This window comes from Erithacus rubecula (genome assembly GCF_903797595.1).
Source record: "Erithacus rubecula genome assembly, contig: SUPER_Z_unloc_2, whole genome shotgun sequence".
NCBI lineage: Eukaryota > Metazoa > Chordata > Aves > Passeriformes > Muscicapidae > Erithacus > Erithacus rubecula.
In genome coordinates, this window is record NW_027635860.1 from 7675040 (window position 1) to 7692523 (window position 17484).

General features: G+C 41.0%; 1 protein-coding gene across 3 annotated transcripts in view; it reads left to right on the top strand.

The window, feature by feature from the left end:
- The window catches only part of FRMD3 (FERM domain containing 3), a 113161-nt gene that overhangs the window by 172 nt on the left and 95505 nt on the right, over nucleotides 1-17484 (top strand). For 2 of the 3 annotated variants that reach the window (XM_079330961.1, XM_079330962.1), the window contains exon 1: nucleotides 59-365. The exons of the other annotated variant lie outside the window; for it this stretch is intronic. In XM_079330961.1, coding sequence (XP_079187087.1) covers nucleotides 267-365 — 99 coding nt within the window. In that variant the 5' untranslated portion in view covers nucleotides 59-266. Of the gene's footprint in view, nucleotides 1-58; nucleotides 366-17484 lie in introns of those variants that run through there. 3 annotated transcript variants of the gene reach the window in all.

Here is a 17484-nt window from a genome sequence, read left to right on the forward strand (position 1 = left end):
CCGCGCCGTGCCATGCCGGGGGCGGGCGCAGGAGGATGCTGAGGCCGGCCAGCGGAGCGCATCCTGACGCAGCGGCGGCCCGAGCCGCGGCGGGCGGGCGGATGGCGGGCGGCGGCGGGGCGCCGCGGGGCTGAGGGGTGGGTGGCGCTGCCGCCGCGCCGCTCCGTGCCGCGCCGCGCTGTGCCGTGCCGTGGTCGGCCGGGCGCCGCTGCAGGCTGGCCCCCTGCGGCTGCCTGCGGGGCGGCAACGGCGGGCGGGCTGCCGGGATGATCCGGTTCCGGAGCTCCAGCATCAGGTCGCTGAGCGCGGAGATGAAATGCACCGTGCGGCTCCTGGACGACTCCGAGATCTCCTGCCACATCCAGGTGCCGGCGCTGAAAGGGGCTGAAAGGGGCGGCTCGGGGGGCGGCGGCTCCGGGGGCCGGCAGCGGGTCGCAGGGCCCGGGCTCGGCCGGGCTCGGACGGGCTGGGCTGGGCTGGGCTCGGCGCGGCCGCGGCGGGAGCTCGGCTCGTAGCACGCCCCGGTCTCGGCGGGGGCTCCGCGCACCTGCGGCACGGCTGCTCCGCCGCCTCCCGGCGCTGCGCCACGTCGCTGCACCGCCCGGCGTGGAGCCCGCCCGGCCGCCGCTGGAGCCGCGGGATCCGCCGGGCTCCGGCAGCCCGGCACGGCGTCCCCGCGGGCGGAGGAGCGCTCCGGGCTGCGGCGGCCCAGGCGGGGAAGGGAAATCCCGGCGGCGACTTCCCCGTCCCGCCAGGCGGTAACGGGGCGACCCGGACAGCACCGCGGGCTGCGGAGCCGGTGTGCGGGAGGACTCGCTCTCCGGTACCGGGAAGGAAAGCCCTGCCTTGGAGGCAAGGCCCGCGGCGTGCGGGAGCCGCTGTCAGCGAGATAGCGGGCAGAGTTCAAAATGAAGCTCTGCCCCCTCTTCCTCTTCATCTAAGACAAAAGATAACTTGGAGCAGGGTTTTCAGTGATAGTTGCTGTGTGGTTGGGAAAAAACCACTCCAGTTTCGTCGTAGTTCCTCTTCCTAATTACTTAGTCCCTGTTTTTATTCCTTCAAGTAATATGGATAAAGATGCAAACAGTGAGCAGTCTGTGATTTTCTGGTGGAATTGCAATGTTTGTAATATGTGAAAGCAGGGGTATTTCAGGTGTTTTAACAGGAACTATAACTCTGGTTACACTATGGAAGACAGATATTACAGATTTAACTGCAAGCATTAAAATCAAGTTACCCTCTGAAATTTCCATAGCATTTACAGAATAACAGAGATGAAGTTGGCATCCAGATCAGAAGATATGAGTGCTCTTTTAGGAAGTTGCTTGCCTGTCTGATAGAAAAAGCTCTTACAGCTTTAAATCGAGTTGGTAATCTTATACTAAGACCATTGTGGCACCTCCAAGTGCCATTAAATATAAGTTCCATTTTTGCTTGAACCAAACTGTTTTTTGTTAGTTCCAACCGAGTTATTTAGCACCAGAATAGAGTAAACTAGTTCCAGTTAAAAGGTGCCTAAAACAATCACCTAGTCCAACTGCCTGACCAGAGCTCAAAGGCTGACCAGAGCACAAAGCCTGTTACTCAGGACTTTGCCCAAGTGTCTCTTTTAAAGGCACTGACAGGTTTGAGGCATCAATTCCATGAAGCCTTCTCTAGTGTTTGACCACCCTCTAGGTAAAGAAATGCTTTCTGATGTCCAGTCTGAACCTCTCCTGATACAGCTTTGAACCATTCCCATTCCACATTTTTGGATGCCAGGAGCAGACCAGCATTCCCTCTCCAGGTCCCCTCCTCAGGCAGCTCTACAGAGCAATGAGGTCACCCCTGAGCCTCCCCCTCTCCCAACCACACAAACCCAGAGCCCTCAGCTGCTCCTCACAGGATGTGCCTTCCAGCCCTTCCACCAGCTCTGCTGTCCTCCTCTGGACCATCCAAGGACCTTCCCACCCTTGTCAGACCGTGGGGCCCAGCACTGCACACAGGACTCAGGGTGAGGCTGCTCCAGGGCTGAATCCAGCAGGATGATCCCAATCACTGCTGGTGATGCTGTGTCTGATGCACCCCGGGATGGGGTTTGCCCTCCTGGCTGCCCAGCACACACTGCTGATCACCTGAGCTGCTGCCAGCCAGCACCCCCAGATCCTCTTCCAGGGCACCTGTACACACATTGCTCCCCTGTCCATGGTTGCATGGTACTCTCTCACAGCATGTAACCTGGAAGTAACAGGAACTTACTGAAAACATTTTGTACATATATCGTTCTAGTGTTCTTATTATTGAAGAGCATGGTTATAAGATTTATTGGGTAAGAAGCAACATGGCCTTCAGAGTCTTTTCTTGAAGCTTAATGAAAGCTTTGCGTTACTTATTTGGCACCTTTAAAAATTAGTTTCTTTAAACAGTCATAAATTTAAGGTCAGAATCTGAGACAGTGTTTTGACAGCATTTTAGATTTGAAGCATTCCACAGATGTACACGTGCTAAGAATATTTCCTTCAATGCCTACAGGGTAAAAAAAAAAGAGTTACTTTAGGTATTATGTTGGGCAGGGTGAGGCAATGGGTTTCAGAACCAGTTGTATAGTATTGCATCATTGTGGCTCATTCTGCAGGCAGAAAAAAAATCACTTTTGAGAATGTTTTGACTATTAGAGTTCTAAGGATAATTCTGAAGATTGACTTCTGTTATAATCTCATTTGGAACTTGTTTTCCTGAATCTGCACACTGGCAGAAACATTTAAAATTCAGGAATAGCTCAGGCTGTTTCTTTAACCTCTTGTGTGTGCATACCTTTTAAGACACTAGACTAATGAATCCCAAACCACTCAACTTTTTGCCTGTAGTTTATAGTTTCTTTGAATCCCCCACCTGCCTGATCTATATGTGCATATTGATGCATGTTCACTGGGACAAAATAGCCCAGATGAGGTGCTGCTGGGTTAACAGTAGAGATGCAAGGGTGGTGCCAGCTGGAACATGTTGGACAGCTGTGTTTTGGTCATTAAGAGGATAAGAAAGCCTAATTCTACAACACTGAGAAATGCCATCAGAGTCTTTTAGGGACACAGGATGCAGTAAGGAATGTGACAACTGAAATTCTAGCTGTGCATTTTCAGGGAAAAGGGAGGGGAGATATGTAGCTAGTCTGGATTATGAGATAGATATGATTTGCTGGAGTTTAGCACACCATATTTTACCAAATCCTACTTTTTCATGTATATCTTCCCAGCAGTAAGCTTGTATACATAGATTAGTATTACAGGACACTGGCACCACTTCTGGGCAGAGGTGTATGCTAATTTTCAGATGCACTGTAGATCTTTGGGCATACAAAATACGCAACCAGAATTGTATGTTACTCATCTAAAACACTGCGAGTTAATTCTAGGAAAAATAAGAAGGAACAGATACATCTAAAAGCTGCATATATGTGCATTTTTTCCCATCTTGTGGCTATCTAAATTTCAGTGTTTAGATAGCAAAAGAATATGCATTTTTCTTTTTATTATTAAAGTTCTTTCAAAGTAGTGTTTCATCGAGCCGCCAAGCTAACAAAGTCTGCTTTTGGATATAACATGTTTTAGCAAATGGTCTAGTGATAGCATATGGAGTGGTGTGGGGAGAATCAGAAGTGAATTATGCATTTTCAGACTCCAGCCAACTAGTTATCGAGTTGTGCAGCTGCCATGTAGGTCACCAAGTTGCTCAAGGCTAGGTTTGCAGCACAGAGGTCAAGATTCAGAGCTTTGTCCTCATCTGAGAGTTTGTGACTGCAAAATAGATGAAGTGGTGAAAGACGCAAGAATGGGCTGGGGCCTGAGGGACACCTAATTAATTCTTGTGGTGATGTTTATTTTCCCATGATTTTTGTTTGTGAAGGCTCTCTGTGATCTGTAGTCAAACAGCCTTATAGCAGCAGTAGGGTGAAGCTGCTGTGGCACAGCTGAATTTGAGAGGTTATGAAAAACAGCCTGAAGGGACAGTGGCCACTGTCTGTTTCCATTTGTAAGAGAAAGAGGTGACCTGCTTGTGCAGCCTGCCTGATAAAAAACAGAACCAGGGTTTGAAAGAAGGCAATGGGAGAAGTAGGTCTTCAAAACTATTGGAAATGAGTCTGGAACAGCAAGAAGACCTCCTTTCTGGATGTATTAATGAGATATTTCTCAGTGACATAATGGGTAAAAACTTCCAATTTTGCAGGTTTCAAGTAATAACTTAATGCAGCAATTTAGCCTTTTAGTAACAGTAGCCTAGACCAAGTCTTGGTTTAACCTGTGCCACTTGCTCATTTCTTAGTTCAAGTTTTGCTTTACTCCTTGAGATGTTCAGGCCCAGCTGTGTACAACTGGAGATCAGTTTGGCTGACTGAAGCTTTTCTCTCATTTGGAGCTTGTTATTGAAAGCAGTATGAACTTTTCTGTGTGTGTGTTTATTTGTAGAACTATTGCATGGCTGGGTCTTCTCGTGCCTCAGTCCATGTGCCAAATTGTGTTGTAATGAGGACTTTTTAATTGCACAGGTTTTGCTTTGTATGAGCTTTCCCATACAAAAATCTGTTTTGATATTTCCAAAAATATCAACTGGCTACTATACTGGTTTTTAATGTTTAATTGTAGGTAAATAGTTATTTGATTGGTGCTTAAGGAAAAAAAAAATTGAGTTTCTATGTCTGTCCATATTTTGAACAAGGAAAAGATGTTATTCTTAAAAATAGGGTTTAGGAATCAGGGAGAAAATGCAGCAGAATAAAGCTTTGATTTACTCATGGTTCTTAGACCTTTTAACTTTTTTTGCAGAATTTTAAGTGAAGGTGATAAAATCTGAGAAAGCTCATTTCCTTCTGCTGCTGATGGTTCAATAGTGTAGAATGATTTTGTGCTTTACTAATCTAATTTCAGGAGCAGCTTCTGTGCAGTTTGAATGCTGCTACCTGTACTTTGCCTAATAATTTACTTGCTTAACTCTCTTTTTTTCCTAATTTTCTTTTAAATGTAACATACACTGTTCTGTCAAGTTCTTTTTGTAGTGCATTGATCACTGAAAAGTTGCCTACTTACTTAATGTTATCTGCTTGGTCTTTGTCTTGCAGGCAAATGTTAATTTAATAGAGATCTGCTAAAGAGAGAAAAAAAATTAAAATTCCCGTCCCTCAATAAAATGTAAAAACCATAACAACATGCTGAAGCAGGCTGTGAAATAAAAGTGTAGTGACCACAAGTCTCGCTGTGAGGGTATGCTGAATGAGTTAAAAAAAAATAAGTGGGAAAGGGAAGGCAGAATGAAAGTAGTGGGGCAGCCAGAGATGAAAAGAGGGCAGGGAATCATAGCTGCGGAAAGGGAGAGGTTAAGGGATTATGTAGACAGAAGGCAGGAGATTTAGTGAATTTATATTTATCCTGTAAGCGATGTCAGAACCGTAACCAGCAAGCACCTTGAGCTGCTGGATTGATACTGTAGCAGTTCAAAATAGTCAGATGAGATAAGGAAGGGGATGCAGGTTGGGAAGAATTATTTTCTGTGTTCTGTTGACACGTTTTAGAAACTGCTCGCTGGGGCTTGTGCTCCTGAATTCATGCTTGAGCCTCTAGTTGTGCAGTTACCAAGGGGTACTCTTGGTGAGAGTTGTACATGAGAACATTCTCTAATGAAGCTAAGCCTATGGGTTAAAATATCTCTGTTGTAACTGCATGTGTTTGATTAAAGTTGCTGTAATGTCATTACATTTTCTGTTTGTTTGTTCTGTTGGTTTATTTGTTTTTTGTTTTTATACATTAATGGTTCTTAAGGATGTGCTCTTAATTCCTTCCAAGGCTGACAAGGAAACAGGAATAGAACACACTGGTAGAAGATTGCTAGTTTTCATTAAAAATGAAGAAATTAGTTCTCTTGATGGATTTTGATGTGTCTTTCTGAAACTTGGTATTTGCTTAACATTAGTTTCTTTGTCTCTGATAAAGAAAAGATGCACACTTATGTGTGATGCTGCCATATTGCTATCAATTCATGAACTCTGTTGCTCTTTCTTGCTATTTTTAAATGAAAATACTCACAAAGCTGCTTTATACAGGATTTTATCCAAGATATACTAAATTGCAGCTGAACAGCTTTACTGTTGGCTAAAGCCTATTAACGATGAATTAGCTTTTTCCCACAATCTCATGTTGTCTGATTAATGATCAAAATCTGAAAATTCTCTGTCCTAAATACTGTAATCTTGCCTTTAATTTTTAACTGCCTGTTTGCTTTGTGCTGTGATTGACATTGCAATTCATATTTTGATTGCTAGTAAAGTCATGTGGGCTTAAAAACTTACCATTCATGGGTGAAGATGAAGGTGTATTTCACTAAATAGAAACAATGTAGATGATAATTAATTTAATATATTGGGTCTGGTGCTGAAGCCTGGAGGAAAAAAAGTTATCAAAAACACAGGCATCCTTTCACAAAGCTGTCTACATAAAACAAACAAGCTAAAAGGAGAGTTGCTGGTATAAAATGTAGGTATAATCTTCACACTTTTACCCTCCTTTCATTTTTCTTTCAGCTTTACATAAAAAATTTTACATTCTTTATAGCCAGGCATGTTTGGACTTCAGCTGAGCAGTAGAGGTGGAGCTGAAGTAATGATAAAAGGCAACTGGAAAATCAATAGCACAATGCAGCACAGCTTATATCTCCAAACTGCAAATCATAATTTTGAGCCTGTGCAGTAGAAATGTGGCTCCTGTGAGATACAGAAAACCTTGCAGGAACTTCACGCACTTTTTAGCCTTGAAAGGGCTTTTGGCACCTCACCACAGTTTTCTTGTTCCTTGAGACACTTTTGTCTTTACAAGTATCTTCAGTGCACTGATACAGATTGCATGGAGGAGGCAGCCAAAAAGAAATAAATTGCAGAATTAACTGGCCAAAATAATTAGTTTGTAAGGAAGTAATGAATTTTCATGTTTTAGCTGTATTTTCCTAGATTGAATTTCCTGTAGAGGTCAGAAATTATTTAATAGTGTGTATCAATGCTCCTGTACTTTGAGTTTTAAGAAAAGGGGAGATTAAAGCCTTTGCTATGGGAAGATGAAATATAGTCTGAATGGTTTCTGATGGTCCTCTGTAAAAGATATTATATTAAAACCTCAGGTTTAAAATGCATAAGTTAAAGAGTGGGGAAAAATGGCAGCTGATTTTTTTCTTCCTCCTGAAAAAAAAGCAGGTTGGTTAGAAGACTGGAAAGCAACTATCTCTGCTTCTTTTCTGTAGCACAGGTCCTTGTTCTTCTGGGTATTTTGGCTTATTAAATCAAACATACTAAGACAGTTCTCTTCATCTTCTTCTTCTTGTTCTCTCTCTCTTTTTGCACTTCCCCTCCATTCTCTAGTGTGGATAATGTCACCCTGTTGCAGTGTTCATAGCGTCCAGATAATCCTTCTCTGCTTTTCCTGTTAAAGTCAAGCTGCCAGCATACGACTTTGGCTGTGCCTTTCCCTGCTACATATGGAATATATCTCCTTATAGTCCTTCCTTCAGCTGAGGCTTCTTGTCTGTTCTTTCATTTTTGATTGCTTAAATACTGCCTCATTTTTCTCCTTAGCTTTGCTTTCTCAGAGACCCATTCTAGACCTTACAAGTAACATTTTTGTTCCTTCCTCTCACTGTGGTTTTAATTCCTTGTCTGATAGTGAAAACACAGTTTTAATAATTCAACAGTAAGTAAATTAATATTAAATCTTCCTCTTTCTGGCATGAAATAATAATAAGAATAAAATAATGTTTATGATTAATGATAACTACAACAATCATAATAATAATAATAGAAAATCACACTTTTCTTTCTTCACAACTCCACTGTCAGTTTATGATATCTTTTCCAGCCATAGTCACTCAATTCCTAAAAGAGTTTCTGTTTTCCTCTTTTCAGGAAAAGTTTTTGGTGGAGGTGTGTTGATAATCAGCTCTTGCCATTTCAGTGTGCTTGCCATTTCAAGACAGATGCTGTTTGGTGGCAGTAGTAAGCCAAGTGTGAACAGTAATCATCATATTTGTGGTTACTGCTTATGGGAGTTACTGAAGAGTAAACACTGATGATCTAATACTGTTATGTTTAGAGGAAAAGTTTCCCGTCTGGAAACTTGAGAGAAAATGTATAATACCAATCTGTATATGGTCAAGTGAATTTTTAAAATTTGTCAAGGCTGTTCACGATCAGAAATGAGAAGATAAAGGGCAGTAAACCTCAAGTTCTTTTTTATTGAAAGTGTTCACAAATGGAAATAACTCCTGCAATCATTGGAAGTCCTGCAACTTGAAATAATTGTAGTAAGATACATAAGTATGAAGTGGCTACAAAATTATTGCTCTTTAAATGCTACCTTTGGAAAATATGTCAAACGAGTCAACACTTTCATTAAAAATACTGTTATTTTCCCCTTGTTTACTTGAACCCCAGGAAGAAGTAAATGATTTAAAGACAAATTTTGCTCCTTTCAAATGTATTATCTCACAATGATATTTTCTCCATAGCAACTCTCTTTGGGTTAGAATTGTACTTTAAAAACACAAAGCAAAATGATTTCCATCTGAACATTTTTTCCCCAATGTTGTAACGTGTAAATTTGCTATAGAAGGGCAATGTTGTAAAGATAACTTTGGAACTTCTGACAACATCATGTAAAACCTTTTTCATATCATCAGTCTCTATGCCCACTTTTCACAGTTTTTCACATAAGAGAAAGCTAAAAACAGATGTGGTTACAAAATGAAAATAAACACACAATACCTTCACCTTACAAACCCAAACAGTGTCAGAAGAATTTACAATAATAATTTATTAAATATGAATAAGGTAAAATTGCGAGGATATTGATGCATGAAGTTTAGACTGCAATGGTGTGTATTTCTTTTGTTTCCAGGTGCACAGACTGTCAAACAAAACAAAGTTTCTATGTGTGAACTGCCTTTTGGTAGTGGTTCCTGGACTCTCCTATCTACCAGTCACACTTGGGAACTAGTCAGCAAGAATACTAATTAGGAGAAACATACTGTTGTCAGGCAGTGTCCTAGCAGTTTGCCTGGCTTGAGCACTGGATTTCAATACTCCAAAATGCTTGGAGGGTTTTAGTAGTCTTAGTATAGATGCAATCTCCATTTTTAAAAAAGAAAAATAGAAAAACAGAGATTTATTTTTTAATGACTGGAGATGTATTTTTTAGTTTGATATTGAAACATGAAATGGTAATTTTAAGTGGAAAATTTCAAGAATTGTGTGGAGGGTCTTAAACATTTGTTGGTTGTTAAATCAGGAGTCACACTGTTTTTAGTAGGTGTTTACAAAACATCTGCAATTAGAATATGTGGCTGTAATCTTGGATTTTTACCTGTAATCTGTTCTGTGATGACAGACTTGCTTTTTTGGGGGGTGTGGGGTGTGTCTGTGTGTTGTTCCACTTAAGTGCTCTTAGCAGCAGAGTTTAATACAAAAGTACTCTGCACGACTTCAGTTAATGGTGCTCTGTTTTCATTTTTATGGACACGATCTCTAAGCCCTATAGAGGACTGATAAATGAGATGTGTTTGGCTGTTTCTTTATTTGAAGGGTAGGGGCAAAAATGCAGATGAGATTCTCCACGAGTGCTATGCATGCCACAGAAATGCTACAGAACATACTTCAAACCCATTTGTTTAGGCTTTTCAGAGCAAAAGGCAGTGGATCTTTCACATTTACCCTACAATTTAAAACTGAGAAACAAAGGTAAGTACTACTCTTGTGTTAGTGGGACAGTTAGCTAGGGTGTGAGTTAAACTCTGGAGTGTGCTGTGCCAGCCTGAATTTTAGTGACTTCAAGAATTTGCCTTGAGCCATTCAGTGTGCCAGTGCACCACGCACATTGACCCTGGTTGCTCCTGCTCTGTGTGAGTTTTCTTTAGCTCTGTCCTTGGAAAGGGAAGGGAACAGCAGGGGCTTTTACAGATGGTGCTGTGAGTGATTCAGTGTGCAGATCCAGCCATTCAGATTCTTCACTCCAGCAGCTCACAGTGCCCCTGCCCGTTGCTAGGTGCATATCCAGGGAATTTTTCTGTTTTGACTGGAGAATCCACTCACATTTCCAGGATTTCCAGTTTTCTCATATGGTCTGTCAGTTGGTACTTAACAGCCACCAGAATAGGGAAGAGTTGAGCAGGAGCTGTCAGTCCCCAATCCAAGTCATGCTGCTGGATTGTGGGATTAAAGCAAGAGGAGTTGCACACCTAAATGGAAAATGAGCAATCCACACAGTTTCAGAACAATGTATTCAGGACAGTTATCTTTGGTTGGGTTTTGTTTGTTTGTTTGTTGGTTGGTTGTTTTTTTGTGTGTATGCATTATATGCACCAAACAAATAGCAATTTTCATCCTCTTGTCTTCTTGAGAATCAGAGAAGACTCTTGTCCAGAAGAATTTATGGTGTAAAATCAGTGAAAACACAATAGAGGTATGTTTAATTATATTGTGATGAGGAGACCTCACAAAGTAAATCATACAGTTGGCCTGAGTTTTAACTTAATTGTGGAAAATTCTGCTGTAGAAAGGAAGTAGCAGGATGCTGGTATATGTGGGCATGTTGTAAATCATGCCAAAGGCCAGAGGAGACAGAGACAGAAAAAAACCATTATTTGAATAAAGGGAGAGACCCCTCTGTCTCCTTTGTGCTCATGGGGAAGAAAATAAGACTCTAGTTGTGTAGAGATTTTGGTCACTATGTGGTAAAATGCCAAAAGAGCAGTATTGGTTATATCTTACCAGCATTTGTACCTGCAGTTTTGTTTCATTCAGTTATGTAGAAATTCTTTCCAGTGAAACAACACATAGTTTTTAAATCTACAGTCACAACCACTGAGGTAATTTTGACTAATCTAATATCTTCCCCTCCTTGTTTTATATTTCACATTTGCTTTCAGGTGTCAAGGGATGAGTTCTTCTTTCAGCTAGGTCTGTGTAAATAACTTTTTCTCTCCTGACTCTGTTAGAGGCTCATTCATGTTGTGAATGTAGGAAGGCTGGCTTGAACTGGGGAGGAAAGGGAAGTAGGAATTACAATGATTCTGTGTAGCCACAGTGGTTTTGATTGCCACTCCTGCCTTTTGGCAGCTCCCAGATTACCACCTTTTCTATAATGGGTAAAGATATCAAATCTGTGCCTAAACACAGAGGACAGGATCTGACTTGTCATTTGCACCACTTTTCATTAACTGTTTCTTCAGTCCACCAGACAGTTTTCAGTCCTTTTCACAGATTCTCTCTGTGGCACTTCCAGGCTATGATTTCTACTTTTTCTTTGGAAGTGGGGCATTATAATGTCTTGGAAACAGAAACCTAGACGGGTTGATAAACAATTTACTAACTCCTGTAATTATTTCACAGAGATTATTCGAAGAATTGCTATAGATTTAGTAAATAATTTCCTACTTGTGTCCCATTGAGTTTTTCACCCCAAAGTACTTTTTTTGGATCATCATTTTGATGATAATGATCTGAATTAGTCTTTAGACATTGAGGGCTAGAAGTTCCATGCAATATTTTGGACAAATGTTGTTTTTCTGTTTGCTTGTCTGATTGGTTTGGTTGTTTTTTTGTTTGTTTGACTGGTTTGTTTGTTTTGGTAGTCTTTTGGAATTTATTTGCTCCATGAATTATCTTGATTGGCTTGTTATATTTTGTTGCTCTTGTAACACACTTTCTGCATAGGGTAATGAATATATCTGTATGTTTGTGCACACCCTGTAATTTTCTTATAATAGTCTGTACAGTTATAAGGCTTTTATAATATCCTAGCTGTCTCTATGGGGATTTTTTGCAATTCTTTTCTATGAATCAGGTTTTAAAAACTTTAATTTCTACATCTTCTTGCTCATTAACTAGGTTATTCTTACAAGTTTAATTTATTTTAATTAATTTTAAAATAAAATTTTAAAAAATCTTAATTTTCATGGTCTGCTTGGCTGATCCCTCTCAATCCAAATGATATTTTAAAAAGATCTTTCCCAAAGCTTTAATGGTATTTATGCATTTTTAAACTGAGATTTAGAAAAAACTATAATTAAAACTTACAGTATTTGTAGTACAGGTTTTTGCCCATTCTTTTTATTTGCAGTGTTGTATGGAATCCTGAATGATACTGGAGTGGTTCAGAAATAGTGGAAATGTTTCTGGGTCCTGAAGGTACTTTCACAAAGCATGAGGAAACCAACAGTTTTTGACAGCTAAACCTCCCATTCTTCCTGTTAAAACTCAGCAGTGCTAATATATAGTTTGGTATGAAAATTCACATATTTTAATGTATCTTTTGTTTGTGTGTGCATCTGTTTATGCTAGAATTTATTTATTCACCATGTCCAGGGAATGGTACATAGTTTTCTGTCATGAAGTCATAAGATGAGGGGATACCTCTCTTCTGAAAAAATAGACACAAACTGAATGGTTTTTCATTCATAGCTCCAACATCTGCTTTTCCACCATTCTTTTTTACTCTGTGAATGCTCTTGTTTCTTTGTGGCCAAAACAACCATTATAATCCAAAACCTGTAAGAAAGCAGTATTTTCTTTTTAGTTTTTCCATAAATAGTCTGTGTTCTGATAATGGAAGAACTTACACTGCATTTGATGTCTTTCCATTGCTTGCAAAAGTTTCATTTTTTATTGTTTGAAAAATTACAGGGAAGATGCAGATGTGTATTTAGTTGCCTTCATCCACTTTCTTCTTCTCTCCACCCTTTGCAGGAGGACCTTTTGGTAAATATGAGGGCAACGATTTCCAAAAATTGTTTTGATGCCCTTCTTCTGCTTAGCCAAGATGTACTTTGGTTGTATTCTAAGAAGGACAAAAATTCTACCAGATGTTAAGAAGTGTGGCCCAAGAAGTAATGCATTATTCTTGATTCCCAATCAGGTTATTGGTTTTGCTGGTGATGTCCTTGCTCCTCTCCTCAGAGCCTCAGAGACAGCTCTGTGGTTCCCTTTCTGTCTGTCTCAGTATCACTAGTATGATTTTTAACAGCTTCTTTCCCTTGAAGCAAAATTCTGTGTTTTCACACTTGGTCACAAAGGTAATCTGTTGAGAAAAGGACTCCTTTGTTCTGTTCACTGCATCAAAGAAGGTTTTAAACTGCTCTCCTAGCTTCTGTTTTTCTTATGCTACAAGCAGGTAGGCACAGTGACATGTAAATTCTTCCTGAAATTCCCGATTCACTGACTTTGCAGTAGTCAAAGACGAGAAGAGCCGTGATTGTGGTGAACCTGCAGAGCTGGTTTGTGCCCTACATAATGTTTGGCACTTCTCTGAGAGATGCAGAAGAAATTGCATTTTCTAACCTCCCTCTGCCTTCTCTGTCTCCAGAGGATTTCCTGCTTACGCAGTAACCAAAGCGTTTGCTGGAGGAGGATTCTGAGTTTTTATCCTGCAGACTGAATGATGCGGAAAGATTATGAATCCATGGGGAAACCAGTTTAACGAATTCTGCTTTCCTATTGTGTCCCTACAAATTTGGTATTGCTTTGTAATTAAAGTTGAATCTGCTTCTACAGGATATTGTTTTTCTGATTTTGAACCGTGAAGCTTTACCCATGCATTCCTGAAATAGATCAGCTAAATGTATGCTTAAGAAAGGAGGGAAATAAAAGGGAAAATATTGTCCTCCCAAAGGTTCAGTGGGATCCCTCTAGCAGTATTTCTTTGCAGAAATACCATAAGTTGAGTTGTCTTGCTGAGAGGGGAGTTTCTGCTTTATGAACAAGATAATTGTATATTTCTAAAGTAAACATTCTGATGTGATTCATGAATGCTGGATATTTTATGAACTCACTGGAATAAACAAAATAATGCCATCTCAAGCATTTGAGTTTGTGGTTAATGTGCCTGCTTTTGCACATCTTTTCAGCTACATCAGAGATCAAAATGAACTCCAGCACTTGAGGGCATGTGAGGAGGATTTTAGACACTCTGGAGGAAACTGTGTCTGTAAAGTCTTAATGATTGCTCCTTCATCTATGCAGATTTGCTTTAACTGGTGCCAGATCTGCTGTAATATTGATGACATCCTTCACCTTCTTAGTGGCCCAAATGTAAAAGAGCATATGCTAGTAGTCAAATTTTGTTCATTACATAGGGACATCACAAAATTGAAGCCTACAAAAAGGATGAGGAGTGCAGCTACAGATTTGGCATGGAACATGCTTTCTGTTAAGTAAATGAAAAATGATTACAACTCTGATTTTTGTGCACTGGGCACATATCATGGCTTAGCTGGTGTGAGAGTTTGATTAAGCAAATTCTGGAAGAGTTCTCTGACAGTGAGGTATTTAACAAAACGTCACAAGATATAATGGTAAATTTGTATGTTGAGTGACTGCCTTTATCCCTGAAAGAGTATGAGAGTGTGTGGAGGTACAAATCACCCGTTGCTTTCCATCTGCCTTGGTCTTGGCCTGGAAATTTGATGAAGCATTTGGCGTTTAGGACACAGCAGTAGTAATTGGTGAAAAATTAGTAGACATGAGTAATAGGAACATTTAGCCAGACTGGGCAGTATTGGAGTTCAGTTTTATGGGCTTACAACACAAGATTGCAGAATGCCTGAGGTGGGGCTGCATTGACCGAGGGTCAGTGCCAGGGCTGTGCCTGGGAAGTGGGCTGACTGATGTGGTCCCATCCCTCAGAGAAATAAGGGGTACTTCCCATGAATTTTGTTTTAGTGGGACTGTTAATCTCTTAATATGTATTTATAATGTTCCTGTGGGGCATGCTGAAAGGTGTAGATTTTAAGGACTAAAGCAGATTTTAAAGATAAAAGCTGCTGTTGGGAGAGAGGTTGTTAATGACTGTTTAATTTGGAACATTTTCTGGGTTCTGCAAGAACGACTGTAAAATTCAAAACTCTGAGATAGAATGCTCTCCCTTCTATACATGTGGATACATTAATGTGGGAAGATGCTGTGATTTGTATGTCAAAAGAAACCTTTAGTTCCTTGGGTGACTGTGTAGGATAGAGTGTCTTGCACTGCACTGGAACTTGTCTTCTACAGAGCTCATGAATGAGAATGTGCTTTGCTATGAGTAGTGTGGAAAAATGAGTTACCATTCTTATTCATGGTCTGCCTTCTGAGCCTCTCCCATTTTGCAGAGAGAGGAGATGAAGCTTGCATTGATCAGAGAACAGCTGTAATACTCACCCCACTTTTGCAAGGTCACTGTGTCCCCCGAAGTGCTCAGGAGAGAAGTAGACATGCAGGCTGTTTCTATACTTCCATTGCTCCAGAGCTGGTGGGGTTTAATTGAAAAATTTGCTTTTCTGCTGTGCGGGGTAGATACTGTGTCCCTGAGGAATGTTAAGCATTAGCTTTCCTGTGTCTTTGCCATTCTCACAAGCTATGACCTTGTGTACAGCGGTGCTACTGCCAGACCTCAGGCACTCCGGATCATCTGGAGCACTCTATTTTTCAATACTGTTTACAAGACAACCATTTGGGAATGCAAATAGAGAGCACAGCACAGGAAGCATTCGGAATTTCCAGAAATCACGCCATATGCCTCTCAGGAGGTTATAACTTGGTGAAAGCAGAATCATGCTCTTTCAGAGCCCATTGTTCCTCAGCGCCTCAATTGTCACAGATTATCAGTCTACCCTTTTCTTCTTTTTTACAAAGGGGCTGATAGTAATTTTCCTCTAGTAATTTATTTTCTCTATGATGCTACCATTTTATTTTTGCAGCACTTGCCATTTTTAAAGTAAAAATGCATATTATGAAAGTTTGAGTAACTTTCATTAAGAATGTTGTTTCATTTCTGTAATTTAAAAAAGCCACTAACTAACACTCAGATGCTTCAGTTATCTCTGTATATCTAATGAATGCAAACAGCTGAGGGCCAACATGCAAATGACAGCTTGAAACAGAAAGAAACATGTGAAGTGCATTTCCATGGGCAGTGGCAGCAGTGCTTACTGCATTATCACATTAGCACAATAGTGTCACAATAGAGCCTAAGGCATGGATAAGGACCCTATTTTGCTATGCAAACACAAAGTGAGATGAACTTTTTTATCATGTCTAAGGACACAGAGTGGAATGGTGTATTATATATATAAATAAAATAGATTGCTGCCATTAAATGAGAAGTTGTACATAAATCTGTATATGCTCTTGGTTCATGACAAATGAGAGGGAAAACATAGCAGTCTGAAGCCTTTTTGGCAGTACATGTTAATATGCTGGGTTGGACAGTGTTCACAAAGGCAGGAAATAATTATTGAATCATCAAATGCAACTGAGTTATTTTCTGAGCCAGGGTTCTGAGCCCAAGTCTTTAAATTGAGACTGTTGTCTAGATGGGCACAGTAGATGAAGAAATAACACAGGGCAGTGTAGTGTGGTGATCTCTGCATATTGGCATCTTTGCCAAGAAAAGAGGGGATTGGAACATTATAATGAAATGTATTTTCCATTCATTTTTTTCTGCAAAAGATCTGACCTGGATGGTAAGGAAGTTCCTTCTTTTGGAAGTTTCAGAAAAAGTACTGTGGGAGCTGAGAAGGATAAATGATTGTTGATAGGCTGGGCTACAGCTGAGAACAGGTGGGTGAAAGTTTTCTGTAGATAATCATGTTCGTGGTCCTCCGCTGGACTCTCTCCAGGAGCTCCATGTCTCTTTGGCACTGAGGATTCCAGAAATGGACACATCACTCCAGTTGTGTCTCACCTGGGCTGAGCACAGGGCCAGGATCATTTGCCTCGCCCTGCTGGCAATGATCTTCCTAATGCACCCCAAAACACCGTTGGCTTTCTTGGCCACCAGGGCACACTGCTGGCTCATGGACAGCTTGTTGCCCACTAGGATCCCAAGTCCTTCTCCACAGAGCTGCTCTCTAGCTGGTGCCTGGGGTTATTCTTCCCCAGTAACCCTGCATTTGCTTTTGTCAAATTTCAGACAGTTCTTCTCTGCCCATTCTCTGTCCGTTAAGGTTGCACTCTTGCACTGGGGTATTGGCCACTGCTCCTGGTTTTGTGCTGTCTGTGACCTGCTGAGGAGGCATCTGTTACTTTGTCCAAATCATTGTACTGAAATTTGGGGGCATCACTTGTGACAAGCCTCCAGCCAGACTCTGTCACTCTCTGTTACGTTCTGGGATCTACCTTATAGCCAGTTTTCAATCCACCTCCACATGCACTCATCAAAATGGTATTCCTGACTTTGCCTTTCATGATATCATGTACCTGGAGCCTTGCTGAAGTTCAGGTAGATAACATCCACCAGTCTCCCCTCATCCATCCAGCCAGCTGTCCCATCATAGGACATATAACCAGTTTTTAGGCATGATTTCCTTTTGGTGAATCCAGGCTCATTACTCCTTATCACCTTCTTGTCTTTCACATGCCCAGAGATGGTACCCAGGATGAGCTACACTTCCAGGGACTGAGGTGAGGCTGACTGGCCAGTAGTTCCCTGGATCTTTCTTTTT